The sequence below is a fragment of the Harmonia axyridis genome, chromosome 5, assembly GCF_914767665.1.
Source record: "Harmonia axyridis chromosome 5, icHarAxyr1.1, whole genome shotgun sequence".
Classification (NCBI taxonomy): domain Eukaryota; kingdom Metazoa; phylum Arthropoda; class Insecta; order Coleoptera; family Coccinellidae; genus Harmonia; species Harmonia axyridis.
In genome coordinates, this window is record NC_059505.1 from 24,968,308 (window position 1) to 24,990,857 (window position 22,550).

The 22,550-nt window shown below is 35.8% G+C and overlaps 3 protein-coding genes across 4 annotated transcripts in view; 2 read left to right on the forward strand and 1 right to left on the reverse strand.

The window, feature by feature from the left end:
- The first annotated feature begins 440 nt into the window (after window positions 1–440).
- On the forward strand, window positions 441–8,345 carry LOC123680649 (glutamyl aminopeptidase-like). The gene is made up of 3 exons (XM_045618645.1): window positions 441–884; window positions 1,197–1,694; window positions 5,874–8,345. Exons 1-3 carry the CDS (start codon window positions 458–460, stop codon window positions 8,120–8,122), a joined length of 3,174 nt encoding a protein of 1,057 aa, XP_045474601.1. The 5' UTR covers window positions 441–457; the 3' UTR covers window positions 8,123–8,345.
- A 5,952-nt stretch (window positions 8,346–14,297) lies between these two features.
- LOC123679964 (pre-mRNA-splicing factor ISY1 homolog) lies at window positions 14,298–22,069 on the forward strand. Its single transcript, XM_045617566.1, has 5 exons — window positions 14,298–14,458; window positions 14,515–14,879; window positions 20,875–21,024; window positions 21,707–21,801; window positions 21,856–22,069. The coding sequence occupies exons 1-5, from the start codon at window positions 14,433–14,435 to the stop codon at window positions 22,000–22,002; spliced, it is 783 nt and encodes a 260-aa protein (XP_045473522.1). The 5' UTR covers window positions 14,298–14,432; the 3' UTR covers window positions 22,003–22,069.
- The window catches only part of LOC123679963 (importin-13), a 31,069-nt gene continuing 29,165 nt past the window's right edge, over window positions 20,647–22,550 (reverse strand). For both annotated transcript variants that reach the window (XM_045617565.1, XM_045617564.1), the window contains exon 15: window positions 20,647–21,012. The gene's annotated coding sequence lies outside the window, so the exon portion shown is untranslated. The remainder of the gene's footprint in view (window positions 21,013–22,550) is intronic.

Below are 22,550 nucleotides of genomic sequence, written 5' to 3' on the forward strand. Positions count from 1 at the left end.
ATCGCCTCTGAATATTTTCTAAAAAACATTAAACTGAGAAAAACATCGACCTCTTTGATGCACAAAAAAATATTCATAAATAAATCACATAGTAAGCTATTTTTGAGTATTAATTGATCATTTACAAGGCGATTTCCGTTCCTCTTATTAATGTTCTAAGGATTCAGCGTGAAAATTTTGACATAAGTAAAATAGTCATTCCCAGTATTGGAACAAAAAAAAAAGAAAATGAAATCATCTATGATAAACTATGAAAATAATCAAAATTAATGCAGAAATGAAAAAATTTATAGCAGGAAAAAAAATTCTAGTTCGATAACATTTGCGGGCTAGAGAATATTAGTCGGAAAAGAATTAATCTGCAAGAAATGAGTCGGTATGCAGTAATGAAAACATTATGACCATTCCATCAAAATTGATTCAATTCTATATTTTGAGAGCTAAAACACATGACTTCATGAAATATAACATCAATTTGACAATGTTGTCAAACAATATTCTTCTAGTTTTTCATATTTTGTCTATATTATCACAACTGTATCTTGTAATTGGTGATAGTTATAGATTGCCTAGTTGCATAATTCCCAAACATTATAATCTCAAAATTTTGACCAGCGTTGAGGATGAGATAGCTTACACAGGAACACTGGAAATTGTTGTACAGTGTATAAATTCTAGTGAAAAACTATCACTTCACAGAGATAGCAGTATCAAATTGAACAGAATTGAATTAAACGAGATAGAAACACCTCAAAATTATGAACCAGGAAATAAAGTTATTCTAGAAAATATTTTATACAGTAATAAGATGCAATTTTTGACAATAACCACTTCAGAGAATCTCAAAGAAAATCAACATTACCTCATATTACTTGATTTCGAAGGTGAGTTCTGCCACTGAAGAATATTCAACATAACTCTCTTTTTTATGATGACGCAAAGGTATCAAAATTGAGTTAATTTCAAAGTTCAAACAAATATATTTCCACATATTTTGAGAAATCAAGCGAATGGCCGCCTTTATGGTAGAAAAATTCTACCGCCTTCGAAATATGCCTTACCATAAATTTTTGGGTTCGAAGTTTTTGAGAGTTCATTATTCGACCTTATAACAAAGAAATTAGTTAAGAAAGTTGATGTAATTGAGCTAGTACAATGATTGCATAATAAATATATAAATTATCGAAAAATTTCAGGAAACTTATCTGAGATTCACTCAGGAATATTCAGGGGAAATCACTCAACTTCATCTGGTACAAGTTATTACGCTATCACAATTTTTGAGCCAATGGGAGCGAGAAGAGCTTTTCCATGTTTTGATGAACCTGGAATGACAGCAACTTTCCAACTAACCATAGGAAGGAAAGAGAAATTTAAATCAATAAGCAACATGCAGCTGGTTCAATCTGATGCTGTTGAAGGAAAAGAGGGCTGGTACTGGGATCATTTTATGAACTCATTTCTGATGTCAACGTATCAGGTCTGTTTCATGATATATGATACAGAATTCACTTTGATGGAAAAACAAGTAAATCAGGTTAAGATTCTCACCAGACAAGAAATGCGAACCCAATTGAACCTGATTACGAAAACAAGTCCCAAGTTGCTGGTCTATTTGCAGAAGTATTTTCAAGTACCTTTTCCATTCCCAAAACTGGACATTATAACTTTGCCTCATTCTATTGGTAATAAAGGTAAGTAATGTGCTGATATCAATTAATAATCTCGATAGAATTAATCTCAATACATATATTTTAAATTGTGAATATGTTTTATAATCTTGATATTATGAAGATTTGAAGATAACCATAAGTAATAGATAGTTGACCCATGATTTGAAAGCATATTGACCTAATCATGTGTTCATTATCAAAATTGATTCATGACGTTTCGACGAGAACTGTAAATTAAATCCTAACAAGAACACTTTGATTAAAAAGGGGCCAAACCCTAATGAATCAAATTGGTTAGGCTCCCGACGAAATGAAATTTACCAGTCATATACTACCATCACTTAATCATAATATCAGCGATGCTTTTAATTTTAGACTTTCACAGAATTGAGAAGTAGGTTGCTTAAAACTTTTCGAGGAGATTTTATTTTAGACACCACTGGGCGAGTGTTTTGCTTATGACTTTAATATTATTCACATACTTCACTACTGACTCTAAGTTGAGTAATGAATATTGGAAAACAATTAAGAAAACAACATGAATTTGTTTATAGGGATCATTGACAAATTAAGAAGATTCGGATCAATTCAGTATAAGTTCCGAATTGATTCGAATATTCTTATTTTTTTTTATATTGTGGAAGACAGTCGACGATTCAGTGCCATGTGTTCTAATCGAGATAATTGGTATAAATAAATGCAGTTTAAATGAATTTATGATCTGTAGATAGTTGTATACAGTGGTATATGCAAAAATAAATTAGTGCAGTGGAAAGTAATCGATTTAGTTAACCAAAAGGTAACAATATTCATAAGTGTATCATAACAATAATAAAAGCCCTATGAAAAACATTAAGAATGTGAGATTATTAAGGTCAATAGACTGGTATTATGCATCTGATTCAAGTATACATGCTAACAACTGCGGAAGATGACCAACACGTCGAGGAGATAATGGATCACCTGGTTTCAACCATCCCAAAAAAAGAACCATTGATCATTTTGGGGGGCTTCAATGCAAACGTTAGGAAAATAATCGAATTTAGCAACTTCCGGGATACCTTGGGCAGGTTTGACTTGGAGATAGAAAAGATAGAGAAGGGAAACTAGTCCGTCAGATTGCAGTAACAATTGAATGATCGCATTTATAACCTCATGCATGTGATACTCTGCTTCAAATAATTAACAAGACTTGGACTATACTTGCTTCCACAAATTGTTGAAGAACAATTTGGCTTTGTACCAAGAAATGGCGCAGGAGGACAGATAGGAAATGAAAGTCATTTAATAAAGAGAAGGCTAGAGAATTCAACATAGGAATGTACCTCTGTTTAGTTGACTACTAGAAAAAAAATTTGGATCAAGTAAAGGTGTGAGACAAGGGTGTGTTCTCTCGCCCTTGTTATTCAACATTTACACAGAATATATAATGCGCGAAGTTCTCGATGGTTGGCGTGGTGGTATATCTGTAGGAAATAGGAAGATTAGCAATTCGAGATATGCCGACGACACTTTAATAATAACATCTAGTAAGGAGGAAATGGAATGTATCATGCGACGTCTCCAGGAAATCTGTGAGCAATATGGGCTGAAAAGAAAGGGTATCACAACTACGTTAACGGTTGTAGTTCAACAAAATAATAATAATCAACCCACGTGGAACGCATTGCTGGATTTGAAATGGTTAATGAATACATTTATCTAGGGTCACTGATTGACAATGAAGCTGAAATGAAATGTAGAATTGCAATAGCTCGAATCAGTGGCCTACACAAGGGAGGAATAATGGAGATATATCCCCCCCAGAATGAATATTCATTATAAGTCACAATCGTATTATGAGTGAACAAACTTCTTTGGAAAACTTCTTCAAAAGAAGGAAAATTGAAGCAGAGAAATCTTCAACTTTTTTGTGTTTTTGTGTGAATACATCAGCTCACACAGTATCTATAAATTCAAAGTACATCGGAAATAACCAATTTTTTTCTTTATCCCCCCTGAGGCTTATGTCTGGGTGCGCCACTGGTTCGAATATCCATAACAAAGTTGAAAAACATCTGAAAATACACAGCCATTACTAAAAATGAAAATCTAAGCTGCTCAACTCATTTGAATTCCCTGTAGCTACATATGGTTCCGTAACCTTGGACCTTGAAGCAAAGCGACATCAAGAGAATTAATTCATTCGAAATGTGGGTATATAGACGCATATTGCGGAAAGCCTGGATAGCCAATAGAACAAATGAGTCCTTTCTTCTATTGCTAAACACCAGTATAAACCTATCCAAAAGGATTCACCACTGTTTCCGTACTTACATTGGTCACATAGCAAGAAGAGCAGACTCGCTACAACTGCTCATAGTTGAGGGAAAGGTAGAGGGTAAGAGTCTGCGAGGAAGGTCACCGAAGAGTTGAAATGTCTGCCGTCATATCAGATGACAACAAGTATTCTAATTTGATAACTTTGTTAGCCACCGTTTCCCGAATAAAATGGTACTTAACATCTACATGCTATTTTGAGAAGATTGATTGTCAATGAATAATTTAAATGAATCCAGACCTTCATTCAATTCCTCATTCAAATTCCTCAAATATATGACTTCGCTGGCAGCTTCACTTATCGCCATATGTTCGGCTTCAGTGCTGCTAAGTGCAGTACACTTTCGTTTGAAACTTTTCCAGTAAATAGCCACACCCCCTAGCTCAAATACTAATCCCGTGAAAGATTTCCGATCTAGATAGTTTATTGGACCCCCAATTTGCGTCTGAATAGCCTTCTAGGTTACAGCCATTTGCTTCTTCAATAATGGTTGTTTTTATTCTTTCGCTCATTCAGTTTTACAGAATTTTACAGAATATCGAAAAAAATCTAACTATCAACACTGAGATGCGATTTCCCAATTGAATAAGAAATAACAACCAATTCAAAATTTTGTGTTGATAACATCATCAGAATCTAATATGAGGAATATCAAAAAAAGTGAGGACGGGACTAACGTAAAGACAGGAGCTTTTGAACGCTCGTTCGTTCAGGTACCAATTGCATCCTTGGATATACTTATATATAGTTATGTGGTCCTCAAGGGCGCAATTTGCGATTGAAGAAACGAGCACTCTTAAGCTCGTATCATGCTTGAATTTTCTATTTTTATAATTCTGATGATGCGGTCAACATATAATTTCGTATGAAGTATCAACTCGTTCGTATCTGATGAACTGAAACACCTTAAGGTTTAACAAGGTATAACTTACTCAAAAATGCGAATAAAACAATATTTGTTGATCGAGAAACAATTTAAGCTATTAATTCAATACACAAAATAATAATTCTTAGGTGAGAATTTCTGACTTAAAAAAAACTTCAAATGCCGCACTTGCCGCATATCGTGGGGCAAGTGAGTCCTTCTATTCTTCGTTCATCGAGACACTATATTAGGTGATATACATCATTCATTCTTCGTGTCTCAATTATTGAGACATATTGAGACTCAATATAAACATATGATGTGTTTTTTCCACATCTGATATTAAAATTTTCTTTTTTGTCCTTAATTTTCTATTTCTTTTTCTTTTTATTCAAGAAACTTGGTCCAGCCTGCTCAAATTCCTTGTGACGGTTTTGGATTTCTCTGTTTTGCTTTTTCTTTTAGTTGGTCTTTATAGGATGAATTTGTGATTATTTTAGAACGCGAGACTCACTTGCCCCAATGTGGCGTAAGAAGTGAAATTAATGTTTTGCAAAGTACGCTTATGTTTGGCAATATTCTAAATATCAAGCCTAATAACATGAGTTTGTTGTGATATGATGTATTCTATGAAACATTCAGAAATTCCCTAAAAATTATGAAAAATCCTTGTTTCTTTAACCTGAAATATCCATATTTACTTAAGTTTGAATATTTTTCACAAACTTTTTCATTGACACCACGAGATAATTGATTCACTCGTGAACTGTATTCCTAGTTTCCAGATATATTGCTGGTCAAGAGAGATATTGCGAAAGATGAACTTGCCCCCTATGGCTCACTTGTCCCACTCTCCCCGAATTGTTTTTGCTATTCTGCTTCAATTTTTTATGATTCTGATTACGCCATCGATTTCTTACGATATTGTAAATATCTAATATTTGAGATTTCTCTTCAAGTTGTATACAATAATTATGCATAGATCATTCCCTATAGCTAACTTATCATTTTTCAGATTCGATGTCTACACCTGGTTTGCTAATCATTAATGAACAACTGTTATTTTATGAACCCTTCAGTATGAAACAAGATACAATCCAGGAAATCCTTCATGATGTAGCGGAAAAAATGGCATATCAATGGTTTTCCGTGATAGCTGTAGACTGGTGGTCAGATGTTTGGTTTGAAAATAGCCTGGCAAGCATCAATGCTCATAATGCCCTAAGTGAAATGTCTGGCGATACTTTAATCGAAGAAGATATAGCGGATGCTATTTTGTCATTCTTTCACCTATTAGGAGGTCTACCGCTTCCAGAAGCAATATTTGGTGATTCTACTTCCGTTACAGCTGCCATTTATTCAATCGATTACAGAAAATGCGATTTGCTTTTACGTATGGCACATTCTATAGTAAAAAAAGAAATCAATATCAGAGATCTATCCACTAATTTTATAAAACAAAATTCGTATCAGAAAGTCCATTTGAATGATTTCTGGAAAATGTTAGAAAGTTATGCTCCGAAACCTTTATTCGCCGAAGAAGCACCTTTGAGCATTGTTATGGCAAGTTGGGCTAATCAAGTTGGCTTTCCAGTAGTGGAAGTAATAAGAAATTATGAATCGAACACTGCAGTCTTGAAACAACGAGCATATACTTGGACGGATGAATACCAACGCCATTGTTGGTGGATTCCTATTAATTACGTCACTAAAAGTAATCGAAAGAATCCTGATATAAGGGGTTGGTTGAAATGCCCCAACGAAATTGTTGAAATAGGACCTCTTTCACCATCTGACTGGATCCTTCTCAATCCAAACGTTGATTGGTTATATAAAGTTGAATACGATGTTGAAAACTGGATGCTTTTATATTCAACTCTTAAAGATCCCTCGTTATATACAATAGTACCATCTCTAAATAGAATGCAATTAGTGAATGATGTATTCGATTCTACTGCAAGGGGTAATTTGACTATTAAGTTTTTATTACAATTCATGGAATTTTTAAAACATGATGATAGTTATGCAGTTTGGTCAGCCTGTTATGAAAATATGGTCATATTGAAATGGAGACTACAATATGAACAAGAAGCATTAAGTCTATTGAATTTATATATGCAGAATATATTAAGACCTCATTTCATTACTAGGAAATCTGATGCTAGAAAATCCAGCTCAAAGAATGTTTCTTTTGATGTCCTTATCACTAGTGCTTCATGCTTTTTCGACTTTCGAAATTGTGTGAGGGAAGTGAAAAATGCATTCAAGAAATTTCGAGAAATGAAACAACCATTCCACATAGCACCTCCATTTTCAATTGATCAGAGGGATATTATTTTCTGTTATGCAATCAAATACGGCAACATCGATGATTTTGAATTTCTTCTGAGGGCTTTTGATAAATCTATGAATATTTTTGAAAGGGAGGACATGTTGAGGGGATTATACTGCACACAAAATGCATCTCTACTTCGAAAACTTCCTACTAGTAGACGACTCAAACGGCACTCCGAAAATATGTTTAAAAAAAAAAGAATATTCAGAAATGTTGAAAATTTTACATCGAATACATTCGATGAGGTGAAACATACCAGTGGTGTTAATAGAGATGCAACTAGTGTAATAAAAGTACTGAAGAGAAATGAAGAATCTGCAAATTTATCAGCTGAGCATTCTACAACTACAATGGAAACAAGTTCTGAATACACTGAAAATGCGATTACCCTGGGAGATACAATGGAGTCAACTCTCGAAGATACGACAACAGATATGGAAAATACGTCAGTTCAATCTACTACTAGTAGTTCAGAAGGATCTGCAGATGAGGGTCAGGGTAGAGGAGATACGGACAGTCCAAGTTTTGATTTTATAATTCGACATAGTACGTTCGATATTGTCTCAGATTTCTTTTACAAAAAGATCAAAACCATCAGCCAGTTAGAGGCCCTTCATTATATAAGGCTCTTCTCCGAAAGAATAATAACCGATAAGGATATAGATCATTTCGAGAAATTCTTCGAAGAAAATAAAGAGAATTTCAAAGATTTGCAGGATCATATAAAAATAAGAATTCACTATATCACTCAACAGTTGAAATGGCTGAAAAAAGAAAGAAGGAATGTGGTTGAAGCTTTTAGGAAAGAGATGATGATTATTCCGGAGAGGAAATCTGCTGCTTCAAGAAGGTGTATAAAGTATTCATTGAAATTAATGAGTATAATTTGTATTTTGCGTGTCTTCATTCTCCGAAATTGTTTTTATTGAAATTTTTATTCCATTTGGCACCTAATAATTCCAAGCATTCTTATACAATTTTCAGTCAAGCCTTAAATGATTGTCATAGCTTCAAATCAGCTGAATTGTCGAAGAATATAATTTCTTTAAAAACATTTCTTAACAGTGTCTAAACTTATTATGTTAGAAGTTTTGTATATATGTGCTAAAATTTGGACTTTTTCGGGAAATAAATTATGTGCCCCTTCCTGAATTATTGAAAACTAACAACTCATCATTTGATATGCGTTTGACAACATTTAGCCGAATGAAAAAACAGTTGCTGCCTCAATAATTCCATATTATAATTAAGGGTATTCCTCAATTGGAGGTGTAAAGGAAAATGAGAGATTCCTTGGATAATCTCAAGGAAAAAAAATCCTTCAAACATGTGCCTCCAAATGCTTTGTTTTCTTGTAATCCTACTACTTTGTGATGTTCACCAGTGTGATGTACCAGTTTATCGAATCTTCAGTAATCTTCACTATAGATATGGTAAATTAAAACCAAAACTTATAATTAATTTATTCATAACAGTTTACTTACTGAATCTCTACAAAACTGTTGAAATTTTAGTCTCGAAATCGATAGCAGATACGAAAAAACGACAAGAAACCGAAAAGTGTAGTACGATGTTACGATTATAATTCGTTCGACGTTATCGTTCAGGATGGTGGATATTTTGCACACCCCTGGAATATTTTCTGACATATTATTATGATTGGTATAGGACTTATAGAATATAGATAGATAGATATATTAATGTTCTAGGGTATAGGATAGAGGTTATATAGCTGAATGTGTTTATTATCGATGATAATTTATTCCAATTTATTAAATCGCTTAAACCGATTGAGTGCAAAGTTATCAGGTCAAAATTAAGAAAATCCTCTGGAGGTATTTTCTTTATCGCATTGGCAGATATTTTGCGACGATAATTCCTATTATTCTTTCGTCTTGGCACAGTTTTTAGGCTGGGTTACGTCCTAAACGACTGTTGGATTCGAGACCTGGAGCTTTTCGGACGTTCAAATAAGCGATTTCTTGTTTTACTTCATTTAGTGTGAATGGTTCTATTTTGGGTATATTGGGAGGAATACTGAGAATATATTCTTCGATATCTACGTCAGTTCCTTGTTCATATGGTGTGAACACTTTGGCAACGTGCTCTGCAAAAAGATCTGCCTTCTTTTTTTCGCTTCTGGCCCAATTGCAGTTTGTGTTTGTTACATTTTTGAGTGGTGCGACTCGTTCAATTGGTTTTTTTTTTGACTTGATTGGTTTCCATATAGAGCTGTCATACCTATTCAAGCCAGCTACATATTCGGCAAATGAGTTTTCTTGTAGGTCCCTCAGTTTGTTTTTAAGATCTCTGCTAATCTGGTTGAATATTCTTTTGTCATTTGGGGCATGTGTTATTTGCCATCTTGATCTTGCTCTTCTCTTAAGAGCAATCAATCTTTTAATTTCTATAGGTATTGATTTTGCTGGCCCACTTTCTTTCATGGTTGGAGTGCTGTCTAAAGCTGACTGTTTTAGACTGTTCGTCAACATTTCTAGCGCTTCGTCAACTTCAGATGGAAATTTGAGACTCACTGATAGATTAACTTGTTGCTCCACTTTGCTTCGGTACCTACCGAAGCAAACTCCACACACAACTCCACAACTCCACAACTCCAAAACCAACTGGGGAACCTTCCCCAGTTGGTTTTGGAGTTGTGAAGTTTTGATCTGGCCTTTCTGACCAGGGCAAACGTTCCCAATGATGCTATTATTGGGGAGTGATCAGATGACAGATCATAGGACGATTCCACCTCCATATATGTTGATGATATACCATTAACCATGAAGAAGTCTAGGAGGTCCGGTATTTTGTTTGGGTCACTGGGCCAATATGTTGGTTTTCCGGTTTGTCCTGTATTAATTTGGCCAGCTCTCTGCCTTTGGTCATTATTAGACGGGAGCCCCAAAGAGTATGTTTATTATTGAAGTCTCCACCTACTATGAATTTTGATTCCAATGTATCGAAGAATTCCTTGAATTGATCGATTTTGATGTTATGTCTGGGTGGACAATATACTAACGAAACTGTTAGATCATAAGTGGCCATTTTAACCTTCACTGATGTGGCTTGAAGATACTCAAGTTCATATTTAATTCGGCAATTTATATCAGGTATGTGAATAAGTCTTTCCCGTTTTTTGTAAGAGATGGCGCCACCAATACTGTGCGAGTATTTAATGGTTACATATGTCATAATCAAAGCTTATTCATCAACACATTAGTTGAAATTTTTTCGCATCATAAATTTTTGAAATCGTGAAAATGTCGAAATTTGAGCCGAGTCGACGTCATTTGCGGGAAGTTTCACTTTATTGGTTCAATTTGAAGAAATCTGCTGCCGAGGCGCATCGGTTGCTTCAGGAAGCTTATGGAGAAGGTTGTGTCGATGATTCAAGTGTTCGCGGATGGTTTCGACGCTTCAAAAGTGGCGATTTCGACGTGGAAGACAAGGAGCGTTCCGGGCGGCCGCAAATCTTTGAAGATCAAGAATTGGCGACTTTGCTTGATGAAGATTCGTGTCAAACGCAAGAAGAACTTGCTGAAGCATTGGGAGTTGACCGAACAACCATTTCCAAGCGTTTGAAAGCCATGGGAATGATCCAAAAGCAAGGAAATTGGGTGCCGTACGAACTGAAGCTGAGAGACGTCGAACGGCGTTTTTTCACTTGCGAACAGCTGCTTCAGCGACATAAAAGAAAGGGTTTTCTGCGTCGTATCGTGACTGGCGATGAAAAGTGGATCCGTTACGATAATCCGAAGCGAAGAAAATCATGGGGACTACCCGGCCATGCATCATCATCGACGGCCAAGCCAAATATTCATGGCGCCAAGCTCATGCTCTGTATATGGTGGGACCAGCTAGGTGTGGTTTACTATGAGCTTCTGAAACCGAATGAAAGGATCACAGGCGAGGTCTATCGACGACAATTGATGCGTTTGAGCCGCGCACTGCGAGAAAAACGGCCACAATACTCCGACAGGCACGACAAAGTTATTTTGCAACATGACAATGCTCGCCCACATGTTGCACAGCCGGTGAAAACATACTTAGAAACGCTCAAATGGGAAGTCCTACCCCACCCGCCGTATAGTCCAGACATTGCTCCGTCTGATTACCATCTCTTCAGATCGATGACGCATGGCCTGGCTGACCAGCACTTCCATTCCTACGAGGAAGCCAAAAAATGGGTGGATGACTGGATAGAGGCCAAACCGGTCGAATTTTTTCGCAACGGGATTCGTATGTTGTCAGAAAGATGGGGAAAAGTTGTAGCTAGCGATGGCCAATACTTTCAATAATTCATTTGTAACCATTTTTTCACAATAAAGGCTCAAAATTTGAAAAAAAACGGGAAAGACTTATTCACACACCTTATAATTAATAATCGTCTCTTTTATTATCACTGCATTTCCGGCGTGGGCTGTGTTATCTGGATGATTGGTGCTGTATGTTTTATAGTGGGGGATTTGGAAGAAGGAACTGTCTGTAAAGTGTGTTTCGCTCACTAAGAGGATATCTATAGAGTTTAGTTGTAAGAATGTTTGAACTTCACTCTTGTGCTGTATCAAACCGTTGGCATTCCATTCGGCTATTCTGATAAGTCTGGCGAATTTTTGTGATAAGCGTTGAGAGCATGTTTAGTATCATGCTGTTTTGTTGAACTAACTGTTGAAACATATTTTTGAACTCTGCCAGGAAGGAAGTCAATATGGTAGAATCGTTATCACATCTTTGTCCCTTGTTAATTCCCTTTAGAGTGTCTGCATAGCTTGGTTTTTGTTGTTGTTCTGTTGTTTGATTCCTAGGCTCTGAATAATGGTTATTTGTTGTTTTCAGACGCGGATCCACGGTGGGGAACTGGGGGAACGTTCTCCCGCCCCCCAAATGGCCCGGGCACCTCTTAAATTTTGCCGGCCGTCCTAGAATTTGACATACTAAGGCTCAAATAACTACAAGATAAGCAAAAATTTCACCTTCAATACATTTTGTGAAAACCCATTTTAATGAACGGTAAAAAAATGACGTCCCAAAATGGCGGAAGTGTCTGGGGTCCACATTTTCAGTATTTTGAGTATCTAAAAGTCCCCCCCCCACAAAAGTGGGGCCAGTATCCGCGTCTGGTTGTTGTTGATGTCATTATTGGCTGCTGTGCGTTCAGTCTGTTGTCCTGGTTATTGGCTCTTGTCAGTATTGCATGATAAAATTCGCATCCCTTATAGTTCGCTGGATGGGGTCCATCGCATAGGACACATTTTGCCGGTGTATTGTTACTTTTCTTGCAGTTTTGGGTGCTATGTTCTCCCCCACATTTCACACACACAAATGGTCTGTTGCAATAGGTCTTGGTGTGCTCATATTGCTGGAATCTCATACATTGTGGTAAGCCTTTGACTTTTTTTGGCGGTTCGATCTGCACTACTCTGTTCTGGATTCCACGTACCTTGTATATTTCCTTATTGTTATCTGACAGTTCTAAGTCTACAAAGAATAGGTTCAATGGCTCCTTCGTCACTCGGCTCTTTCCGTTGTGGATGTTCCTCACTTTGTGACCCTGTTTAGATAGTTCATCTTTTATTTCCTCTATATTTGTTGAGAAATGGAGATTTTTAATTACTACTCTGAATGCTCTATTCTCTTTCGGTTGATAGGTGTGATGCACTATGTTGTTCTCCCTCATGTGGTGTACCATTTTGCGGTAGTCATCTGGGGTTTGGCAATTTACTTTTATGGTGTTGTCGGCCAGGGTTTTTGTTGTAAAATTCTTCAGCTGCAGTATTTGATTTAAGTTTTTATCATTTCACTATAGTTTGTCACTCCGTATACGAAGATTGGAAGGGGTTTTTGTATTTTGGTCGTCTGTTCTTTTGATTGGCTTGTACTTCCCTCAAGATCAAATTCCTCGATTAATTGACTGAACCTGTTTCTTGTAGGTACTCCCTCATTGTTTGCCGTACTAATCTTTCTTCTCTTGGTTGTTCGCTTCGTAACTTGCCAAGTTATTTTAGTGTTTGAGGCAGGAAATCCATGAAATTCCTCATCACTAGTAGATGACAATCGAAAGTAGCTGTTGTTTTATGAGGCGGGATTTTCCCCTGCTTCTTCGTCTTGATTACTCATTTCAATTTCTGTGGAATTCCCAGCTGGTAACATGTTTCGATCTTATCTCCTTTTTTAGTTGTTATCGCCGATCGGCATATGTGGATGTATTTTCAGTTGAAATTTGTTTATTTTAATAATAATAATATTTATTTTATGAATGCACCAAAAGAATTACACCATAAATATTTCCCGTCAATTGATTACACGGTTTGTCTGTAAAAGTTAGTTACAATATAAATTATAACGCTACGTAATAATTTTCAACCCGATTTTCCGCGGGTTGCGGAAATAATTGAAGGAATACACCTCCCTTGCTTTAAATTAGTTTACAGTGTTTTAAGAACTGTAAGTTTTTCTTCACCAATTTTTTATTTTCACTTTTGGCACTTTAATCAGCAATTAAACTTCTGCTTCTGCGCAATGATAAATTGAATCTTCTCTCGGAAGTCGGAGCTGCTATCGTTCTTCAAATGAACAGGTTCTTTTCTTGCCTGTTCCGTAAAGAGCAGATGAACTACTTACTGCTCCTTTTCATTAAAAGAGCAGGTTGTTGCTTGTTCCGTAAAAAGCGAAGCTGCTCCTGTTCTTTCGAAGAACAGGCTGTTACGAAAAGAGCAGTTGCTGAACTGAATCTACCTGTTGTCAGATATGAACCCTTTCTTTGAAGTCTAAAACTTCTAAAACTCGCCCCTGTTCTTTAACAACTCAACTCTTGACCACGATTAACATGGTGAATGCACTCGTCAATTTTTGAATGGAATGACATTCGACCAAATTGAAAATATCTGTTTTATTTCGTGGCGGCGCCGCAATGTCATACCTTTCATTTCGATCTTTTTTCCTTTGATTTTGACAGGATACATCAATTAAAACCAATCCTAGCCAATCAGAAGCTTGAACTTATATTCTCAAAATTGGCAAAACAAAAGCTAATCAGTCCATACACCAGGTTTTTAGACATCTTAATCACGATTCACGAATTTAAATGAAGGCTCGTTATATTTGTGTTCTGTGGTGATGACTGATGAGCACAGAACAAAATAAATTAGTGTTCTATGGTGATAAGTACACAATCAAATAACCTATATTACATATGAATGAAAATATTTCTGATTAGATTTCGTAAAAACAATTAAAATGGCCAGAAATGCTGAAAAAGCCATGTAAGTTTAATTGGCATTCATTACAAGTTCCGTTGACAAAATACTTCTAATTTCAGGACAACTTTAGCTCGATGGAGAGCGGCACAATTAGGTGATGATAAACATAAGAAGAGAAGACCCTATCTGGCCTCAGATTGCAAAAGTCTGTATGCTTGCGAAAAATGGAGAATGCAAATTATTCGAGAAATATCTAAAAAAGTTGCACAAATTCAAAATGCGGGTTTAGGGGAGTTCAGAATAAGAGACTTGAATGATGAAATCAATAAACTCCTCAGGGAAAAACGGCATTGGGAAGATCAAATCAAAGAATTGGGAGGACCAGATTATCAAAGGGTGGGTCCTCGAATGTTGGATCACGAAGGAAAAGAGGTTCCAGGAAATAGAGGTTATAAATATTTTGGAGCTGCCAAAGATTTGCCAGGTAAAACGAATTTTTTCAATTCCATATATTTATAATACTATATAAATAACAATAATCAATTTGTTGATGAACTTCAAACATAATAACAGTGATTTATTATGGTCTGTTGGACCATTGGTTAGGACCTTGTATTTCTAAACCTAAAGTAGGGAATTCAAGCCCAGATAAAAATTTTTGCTGGGATCCTTTCAAAGTCACTTGACTTGAACTGAGATATATCAGATAATAAAAATTTATTGATCATTCAGGACAGGAATGTATATAGAATAAGATAAATATTACAAGTTAATTATTAATATTCTATTATTTACAACAATTACTTTTCTATTGAGCGACTAACGAATCAGAGAGACAAGCACTTCTGCTGTAATAACTCCTTAAATACTTTTTTGAATATTTGTTTGTTCAACGATAGGAGGGCAAATGATTGAACTCTGATACCCTGATATAGTGGAGAACATTCAAAACTCTGGGTCAGGTTTAGGTCTTTCAAGTTTCAAGTAATCCTGTAGGTGATTGCAGGTTTATCTCCTTTCAATCATTTTCTATGCTTCCTAGTGTTTTACAGAAGATGTGACATAACAGAAATTGCAGTTTTCACAAATAGTTTTTTGTATTGGTTGAATTTGCCATGTGGATCATGATGTGACAAACTTTAATGGAAACAACAAAATTTTATAGACAGTGTTGTCTGTGATAAGGGCAGTGAATTAATTCAAAAGGAGTTTGTTGAATGATTTATGATTGGTATATGCACCATTCCTAAGAACTAAGAATTGAATGCTACAAATCAATGAGAGTGATTATGCATTTCATCTAAGAACTAAAAACTATGACTAGAAAGCAGTGATATCGTCTCCCAAGTTAAAAGTCCCCAAAATTCATTTGAAAAACCCCTAGAATTCCCTAAATGAAATGAAATTAAAAAGTCCCCAGAATTCCCCAGATTTGTTGAAATGTCAAAAATTCAAATATGTATGTTAAATAGTATTAATTTACTTATCCTGAAATAGTTGTAAAGTTCAATCATTTCAACAGTTGAGGTTATAAATAACGCATCATCGAAAATTAAATTTTTTTTTAGTGAATATTACAAAAAATCGAATAAAATTTATTTTTCTTTTAAGAATATGTTATAGGCTACAAAACATTGATAAATAATCAATTTGGTATAAATTTTTGCTTTCCATCAACTTCAAATGGACGGGCGATATTTCCAATGATTGACAATTATCAGATGAAAATCTTACAATAGAAACAGCATTTAACGCTGCACTTTTCTAATTTGTCTTCTTACATTTTACTTCAGTAACAACTGAAAACACTCTGTCTAAGCATTATCTGTTGTGAGGTAATATGTAATAAAATCTCGCTGAGGTGTATCAGGGAATCAACTCGGGAAGCATATAATGGAAAATGCAGATCTATGTTTCTGACAGGAAAGCGTTAGAACTTATTGATATATCATCTTAAAACAGAATATTCTTCATTCCAAGAATTTCATCTATAATATTCTTCATTTCAAGAATATCATTAATTATTAGTTTTTGAATGAAAAGCCCCTAGAAATTCCCTATTTCCATCTAAATCCCTAAAACCACTATTTTTACCTAGATCTGGGGACAAATTCCCAGACTTGACATTACTGCTAGAAAGTTGACCAACTTTTAACTGAGAACTAAGCAGAACTGGCAGCAGAAATAATAGACGGTATTAATATCAACCAATCCAACTCCAAACCAAGTAGAGAAGATGTTATCCAGGAATACTCTTCAATTTTCTCCACTGAGTCAAAACAAGACAAATGGTCATCCATAAATGATCCTCCAGAGATCCAACTATACAAACCAATCACCTATGAAAACCTGGAAGAGATCACAAAAACTATCAAACAGGGGCCAGCAGGGCCAGACGGAATAACTCTGAGGCAGTTCAAACTCATTCCAAAGTATAAACTTCTATTGTTATATAATGCCATATTGCTGATGAAGAGAGTGCCAACTACATTAAGGAAAAGTAGGACAACCTTAATCCCAAAGAAGAAAGATCAACTTAACGAGGTCAAAAACAGGAGACCTATCACAGTGTCAAGTCTGCTGCTGACGGCATGCAACAAGATTATGGCCAACCGATTGATGGAAGTTTTCCTCCATGAACACCAGAGGGGCTTTGTGAAGGTCGATGGGGTCTTCGCGAATAAACTATCTCTGCACTCCACCATAAAAATGAAGCGAAGACAAAGAAAAGGCTACGCAATTATAACACTCGACATTCGTAAAGCATTTGACACCCTGTCCCACGCCAGTATAGAAAGAGCCCTAAAGAGAAAAGGTGTGGATGTCAACACAATCCAATACATCATGGCAAATTTCACTGATGCAACAACAGTCATCAGCTGCGCCGGCGAGGAAATTGGCACTGTACAACTAAAAAGGGGCACTAAACAGGGAGATCACATGTCACCAATCCTCTTCAATATAATGATGGACGAGCTGGTGAAGGAGCTGGAGGGATTGCCAGGAATCTCGGTCGAAGACCAAAAAATCAGCTGTTTAGCATACGCTGACTATCTGATACTCCTCGCTGATGACGTTAAGGTGCCCAGGAAGCTACTTTCTAAAAGTCAGGATTTCTTTGACAAACGTCATATGGAGCTAAGCGTTGAGAAGAGCCACGCAATATCAGTCGGGAGAGCTCCCGGAAGAAGGCTGTTCGTCCACTACACTCGCCAGTTCTTTATCCACGGCATGCCCATCAGACAATTAGATGTTGGAGAATCGATGGAGTACCTGGGAGGAAAATTTACATCTATGGGGATCACAAAGTGTTTGATAAACAACCTAAGAGCACAGATTGATAGAATTCTTAAGGCACCACTGAAATCGGCGCAGAAATTTGAACTTATAAAAGTGCACCTAATCCCCAGATATATATATGCACTCCAGAGCCCCCAGGTACACATCAAAACACTTAAGGCAGCAGATCGGGCAATACGATGGGCAGTCAAACGCTCTCTTCACTTACCAAGTCACGTCAGCAATCATATCATACATGCCCCTCAGAAAGAAGGCGAACTGGGAGTGTTCAGCTTCATAGACAAAGTTCCAATCATCAACAACAGACTGGACAGACTAATGGGATGGAGTCCTGCCCTTGACGCGGTGCTTCGAATCTCAGAACCCTGGATTAAGCGAATAAAAAAGATGATTAAACCCTCCACCTCAACAACAACAATGATAGATAGCGCCAGGGCGAGAGACCTACATTCTTCCTTCCATGGAGGTGGACTAAGAGAGATGAAGCACCATCGAGCCTCCAACTGCTACATTGATTCTCCACCCAGATATTGGTCGGGGGAGGATTATGTAAGGGCCATCCAACTAAGGTCCAATGTACCTCCAACAGCCGGCCTACCTTATAACAGAGGGCCAGAGGCGAGATGCAGAGCAGGCTGCGCAAGACGTGAGACCCATGTTCTTCAGAAATGCCCCATAACACACTGGGAAAGGATCACCAGGCATAATTACGTAGCGACCAGGGTCAAAAATATTGCCGCAAAAAAAGGATGGTAAGTTACGGAGGAGCCACACATAAGAGACTCTGAAGGAATTCTCCTCAAGCCGGACCTACTGCTTATTAAAGAAGATCAACTCGTCATATCTGATGTCTCGGTCAACTGGGAGGCACCTGAACCATTGGGCACAGCTTACAGAACAAATAAGGCAATCTACAGCGATCCAGCCTTCCTGGAAGCAGTTAGTGCGAAATATACCGTGTGTCCGGTAGTGGTCGGTGCGAGAGGCGGTTGGTGCCCGGAAAATAGTGAGATGGTTCGGCTTCTCGGCATGTCGCATTCGGATATCGCGGGCATAATCCACACCCCCATCAGGGGAGGGATGCGTAATCCATAAGAGATTCAACCATCTGATTTGGCGCAGAGCCCGTAGGGTCAACTAGTTCCTGTACTACTGCAGAAACATCTCAGTGGTAAAGCTTACAGTCGGTTGCAAAATGTGCGTAGTGGTCGATCGTGTTTCGGGGATCTGAGTGCGGTGTTGCGTGTTGAAATGAAGAAATGTGCATGCACCGCATAGAATTTCAATATTGACAAGTGACAGTTTTTACTGTTTCGTGTTCCGTAATTCCTGTTTACTGATGTAAAGTATTTGGTGTATCTGCAAAAAATTTAATTTTATTTTTTCACAATCAATATCAATGTATTGAACAAATAGAAAGTAGTTCGAGCATGTGCGCTTTATTTCACTAAGAACTAACAAGGGAGCGCATAAACACCACTGAATCCTTAGGTAGAGTTCTTAGGAATGGTGCATAAACCAATCATTAGTGGTTTTTATTTCAATTATGGCTTTGTGGAGACCATTTTCGAAATTTGTTGAACCCACCACAAATATACAGAATTTAAAGAATCCTGAATTTGCATACAAATAAATATGTTCAATGCCAATGTGTAGTGCTTAACATTGGTAACACGAAAAAAATTATAATGAAACTTGAATTCATCCACAAATGCCAAAGATCGAATATTTTTTTGCTCGAAAAAGGTAGCAAGTACAAAAAAATGTAAGAAATCAAAAAGCTTTATAGGGAACAAAGATCCTTTTCCATATTTTTAAACTAACAATGATTCACCAAGAAAAAGTTCACAAGGGAATAGGATGACACTTTACCTTGAATATTTTCATGCAAAAGTTACGTGTAATATGATGTAAACCTGAAAATGTGAAATTATTGCTGGATATCTCGAGAAATGTGGGTAGACGTAAGAAAAAGCTTGGAAAAAATTTTAACTTCAACACTTTGTATCTCGAAAACGAAGCATTTGCAGATCCATATTCATGAAAATTTTTTCTTTATATCGTTCAGGTGATCTCTCCTTCTCATTTGTACCTCCTATACGAAACACCAGTAACTACCTATATTTATTCATCAATTCAAAATACTTGACAGAAATCTATTAATTTTGTTATCGACATAAATGAAACCTCATAACTTTACGATCCATTTATCAATTCAAATTGATGATATGTTTAGCAAAGTTTCCAAAATTAACTATTGATAAGTCAAGACGAGGGAAAGAAAGGGGTGCGGATTTTTAGCATTACGAATCTTTAAAAAGTTAGTGTCACATCCGAAACGTTATAATTTGACAGCCCATTTATCAATTCCAATTCATAATTTTGATAAGTAAAAAGTAAGTAATGGTGAGGTGAAGAGAGGGGTACGGATTTTTAACATTATCGATCGATAATAAATTAGTAGGGCCCCACCACAGGTTCCGATCTCATTGTAAATATTGCTTGGTAATAAGGCACTTATAGTAGGATTAGAGATTTTTTTTATGGAATTACACTTGTTTCACTTAAGAGGGAACATCACAATGTGACTGCTCAGTTCAAAACAAAATAATGAATATTGCTTCTTACAAATCATCAATTTTAATGGAGTTTTCACATAATTTCCTTTAACAATAAGATAAAAAGTAAATAGTAAATTAGTCAAATTAACTTTATTATTTTTATAAAGACGGTCATTTGAACGAACTCTCAATCCAACCTCTCTTCGAGAAAGGGAATGCACGTAGGTGTGTTCGAAATGATTCGGTCTAGTTATCTTAATTCTGAGTTAGTATTTTGTAGGAAACAAATGTGATGTATTATCATATCTTAATTTTGTTATTTTATATTTTGTGAAATATATTTTTTTATTTAAGGAGAACTAGTACAAAACGCTAAATGAGACAAAAGTATTGGATGAAAAAATATTATTTGGTTTGTTATCACATGTTCCAAATATACATCTTCGAAAATATATGCACATAAATAAAATACTAGTTAGATAAGATAGAAAAATCCATGAAAGTTATTTGATTTTATTATTGCAATATAAAAATTGCCGGCTAAAACAAATCCTACAACAATTGACTCCCTAATTATATCAAGTAACACTTGAAATAAAATACTTTGCTTCCTGGTAGGTGTTAGAGAATTATTTGAGCAGGAACCTCCTCCTCCGCCAAGAAAAACTAGGGCTGAACTTATGAAAGACATCGATGCAGACTATTATGGATATATGGATGATGATGATGGAATACTGATTCCCTTGGAGAAAGAGGCTAAAAAAAAAGGTAAATATTAATTTTAAGCTTGTTCACTGAGATATCTCCAGTTGAGGAAATTTCCAATAACTATAAAATCCTGGTGAAATATTATGTACATATCACATGAGTAGACATTAATATTTTAAAAACCTTCAATAAACTACAACTGCTTGTTTATCAAGTGTCTATACTTAGGTAAGTGATTGGAATCTTCTCCAGAACACTAAAAATTATTCTAGTTAGTGAACATAACAAAAGGAAAAAAGCAAGAGAGAAAAGTCATTGAACAATTTAGTTGATAACGGTACGATAACATCCATGATGTTTACATACACACTAAGATAAGAGAAACAATATAAATTGTTATTTCCATTTGGTATTTTTGTGGTGGAAATCACGATTTACATTGTTCCTTTTTTCTTAGTGTATAAAAACTATGGAAACATCGTGGTACAATGTTATTCTGTTACCAAATAAGTTGTTCAGTGAGGTTTATCTGCCTTTTCTCCTTTTGTTCCGTTTAATAACTCAATTTATGTATATTTTAGTGTCCTGAACAGGATTACAATCACGAATCGAAATATAAACAGTTGGACAACAAATTGTTGTTTATTGAAGGTCCCGACAGCCAAGTTTCCCTACAACTTTCACTTTTGGTTCATCATAGATATTTATGACAATTATTAATATTTCTATGTAATTTCTTCAGCTATTTCGAAGGAATGTGCATTATGGAAAGCCAATAAAGACGTCAGACATCAAAAAGATTCTGATGAAGAAGAATATATATATGCTGTAGAGAAGGTAATTTTAAGATGCATTAGTTGAAGTGTTATTTATCTTCTTCTTTTTCTTCAGTCTGATGACGAGTTGGAACCTGTGGAAGTTGATGGATCTCAACAAAGGTTTGTTGCTCATGTTCCTGTACCATCTCAAGAAGAAGTGGAGCAGGCCTTATTAAGAAGAAAAAAACAGGAACTACTAGATAAATACGGAGCAGCGTGAAATTAATTTAAATTTCACAGAAATTGATCTGTTTTTCGGATTTGCCATTGAATAAAGTGAAAATGCTGATTGCGCTAAATTCTTTAATTTATTTGACCCTTTTTTCACAAGCTAAAGGTTTATAAGTGGCAAAATTGGGCACCTTTAAACATTCATTATTTCGTCATGAAACTTATACCTAACTATGATCCTGACAAGCCCATACAAACTAAATAAAAAATACCTAATATGCAGCATGAAATATTAAAATTCTATTTCAATTTTATGATTGAATGGTTTTTCTGTCGCAACACCCCTCGCCTAGTTAACTCTCGTCTACAACATTTCAAAATATCTTATATAATCTATATTCAATTGAGGAAAAACTCAAATAAAATTACTATTCTCGTACCAGAGAATTGTCTCAGTCAATTTCACGTCTTAAATTAAAATATAATCATACAGATATAAGTCCATTTAAGGTCATAGTAGAGTCTAAGTCAAATGGAAATATAGAAAATATTAATACCATGAATTTTGCAAAGAAATTAGATTCATTGAATATTAAA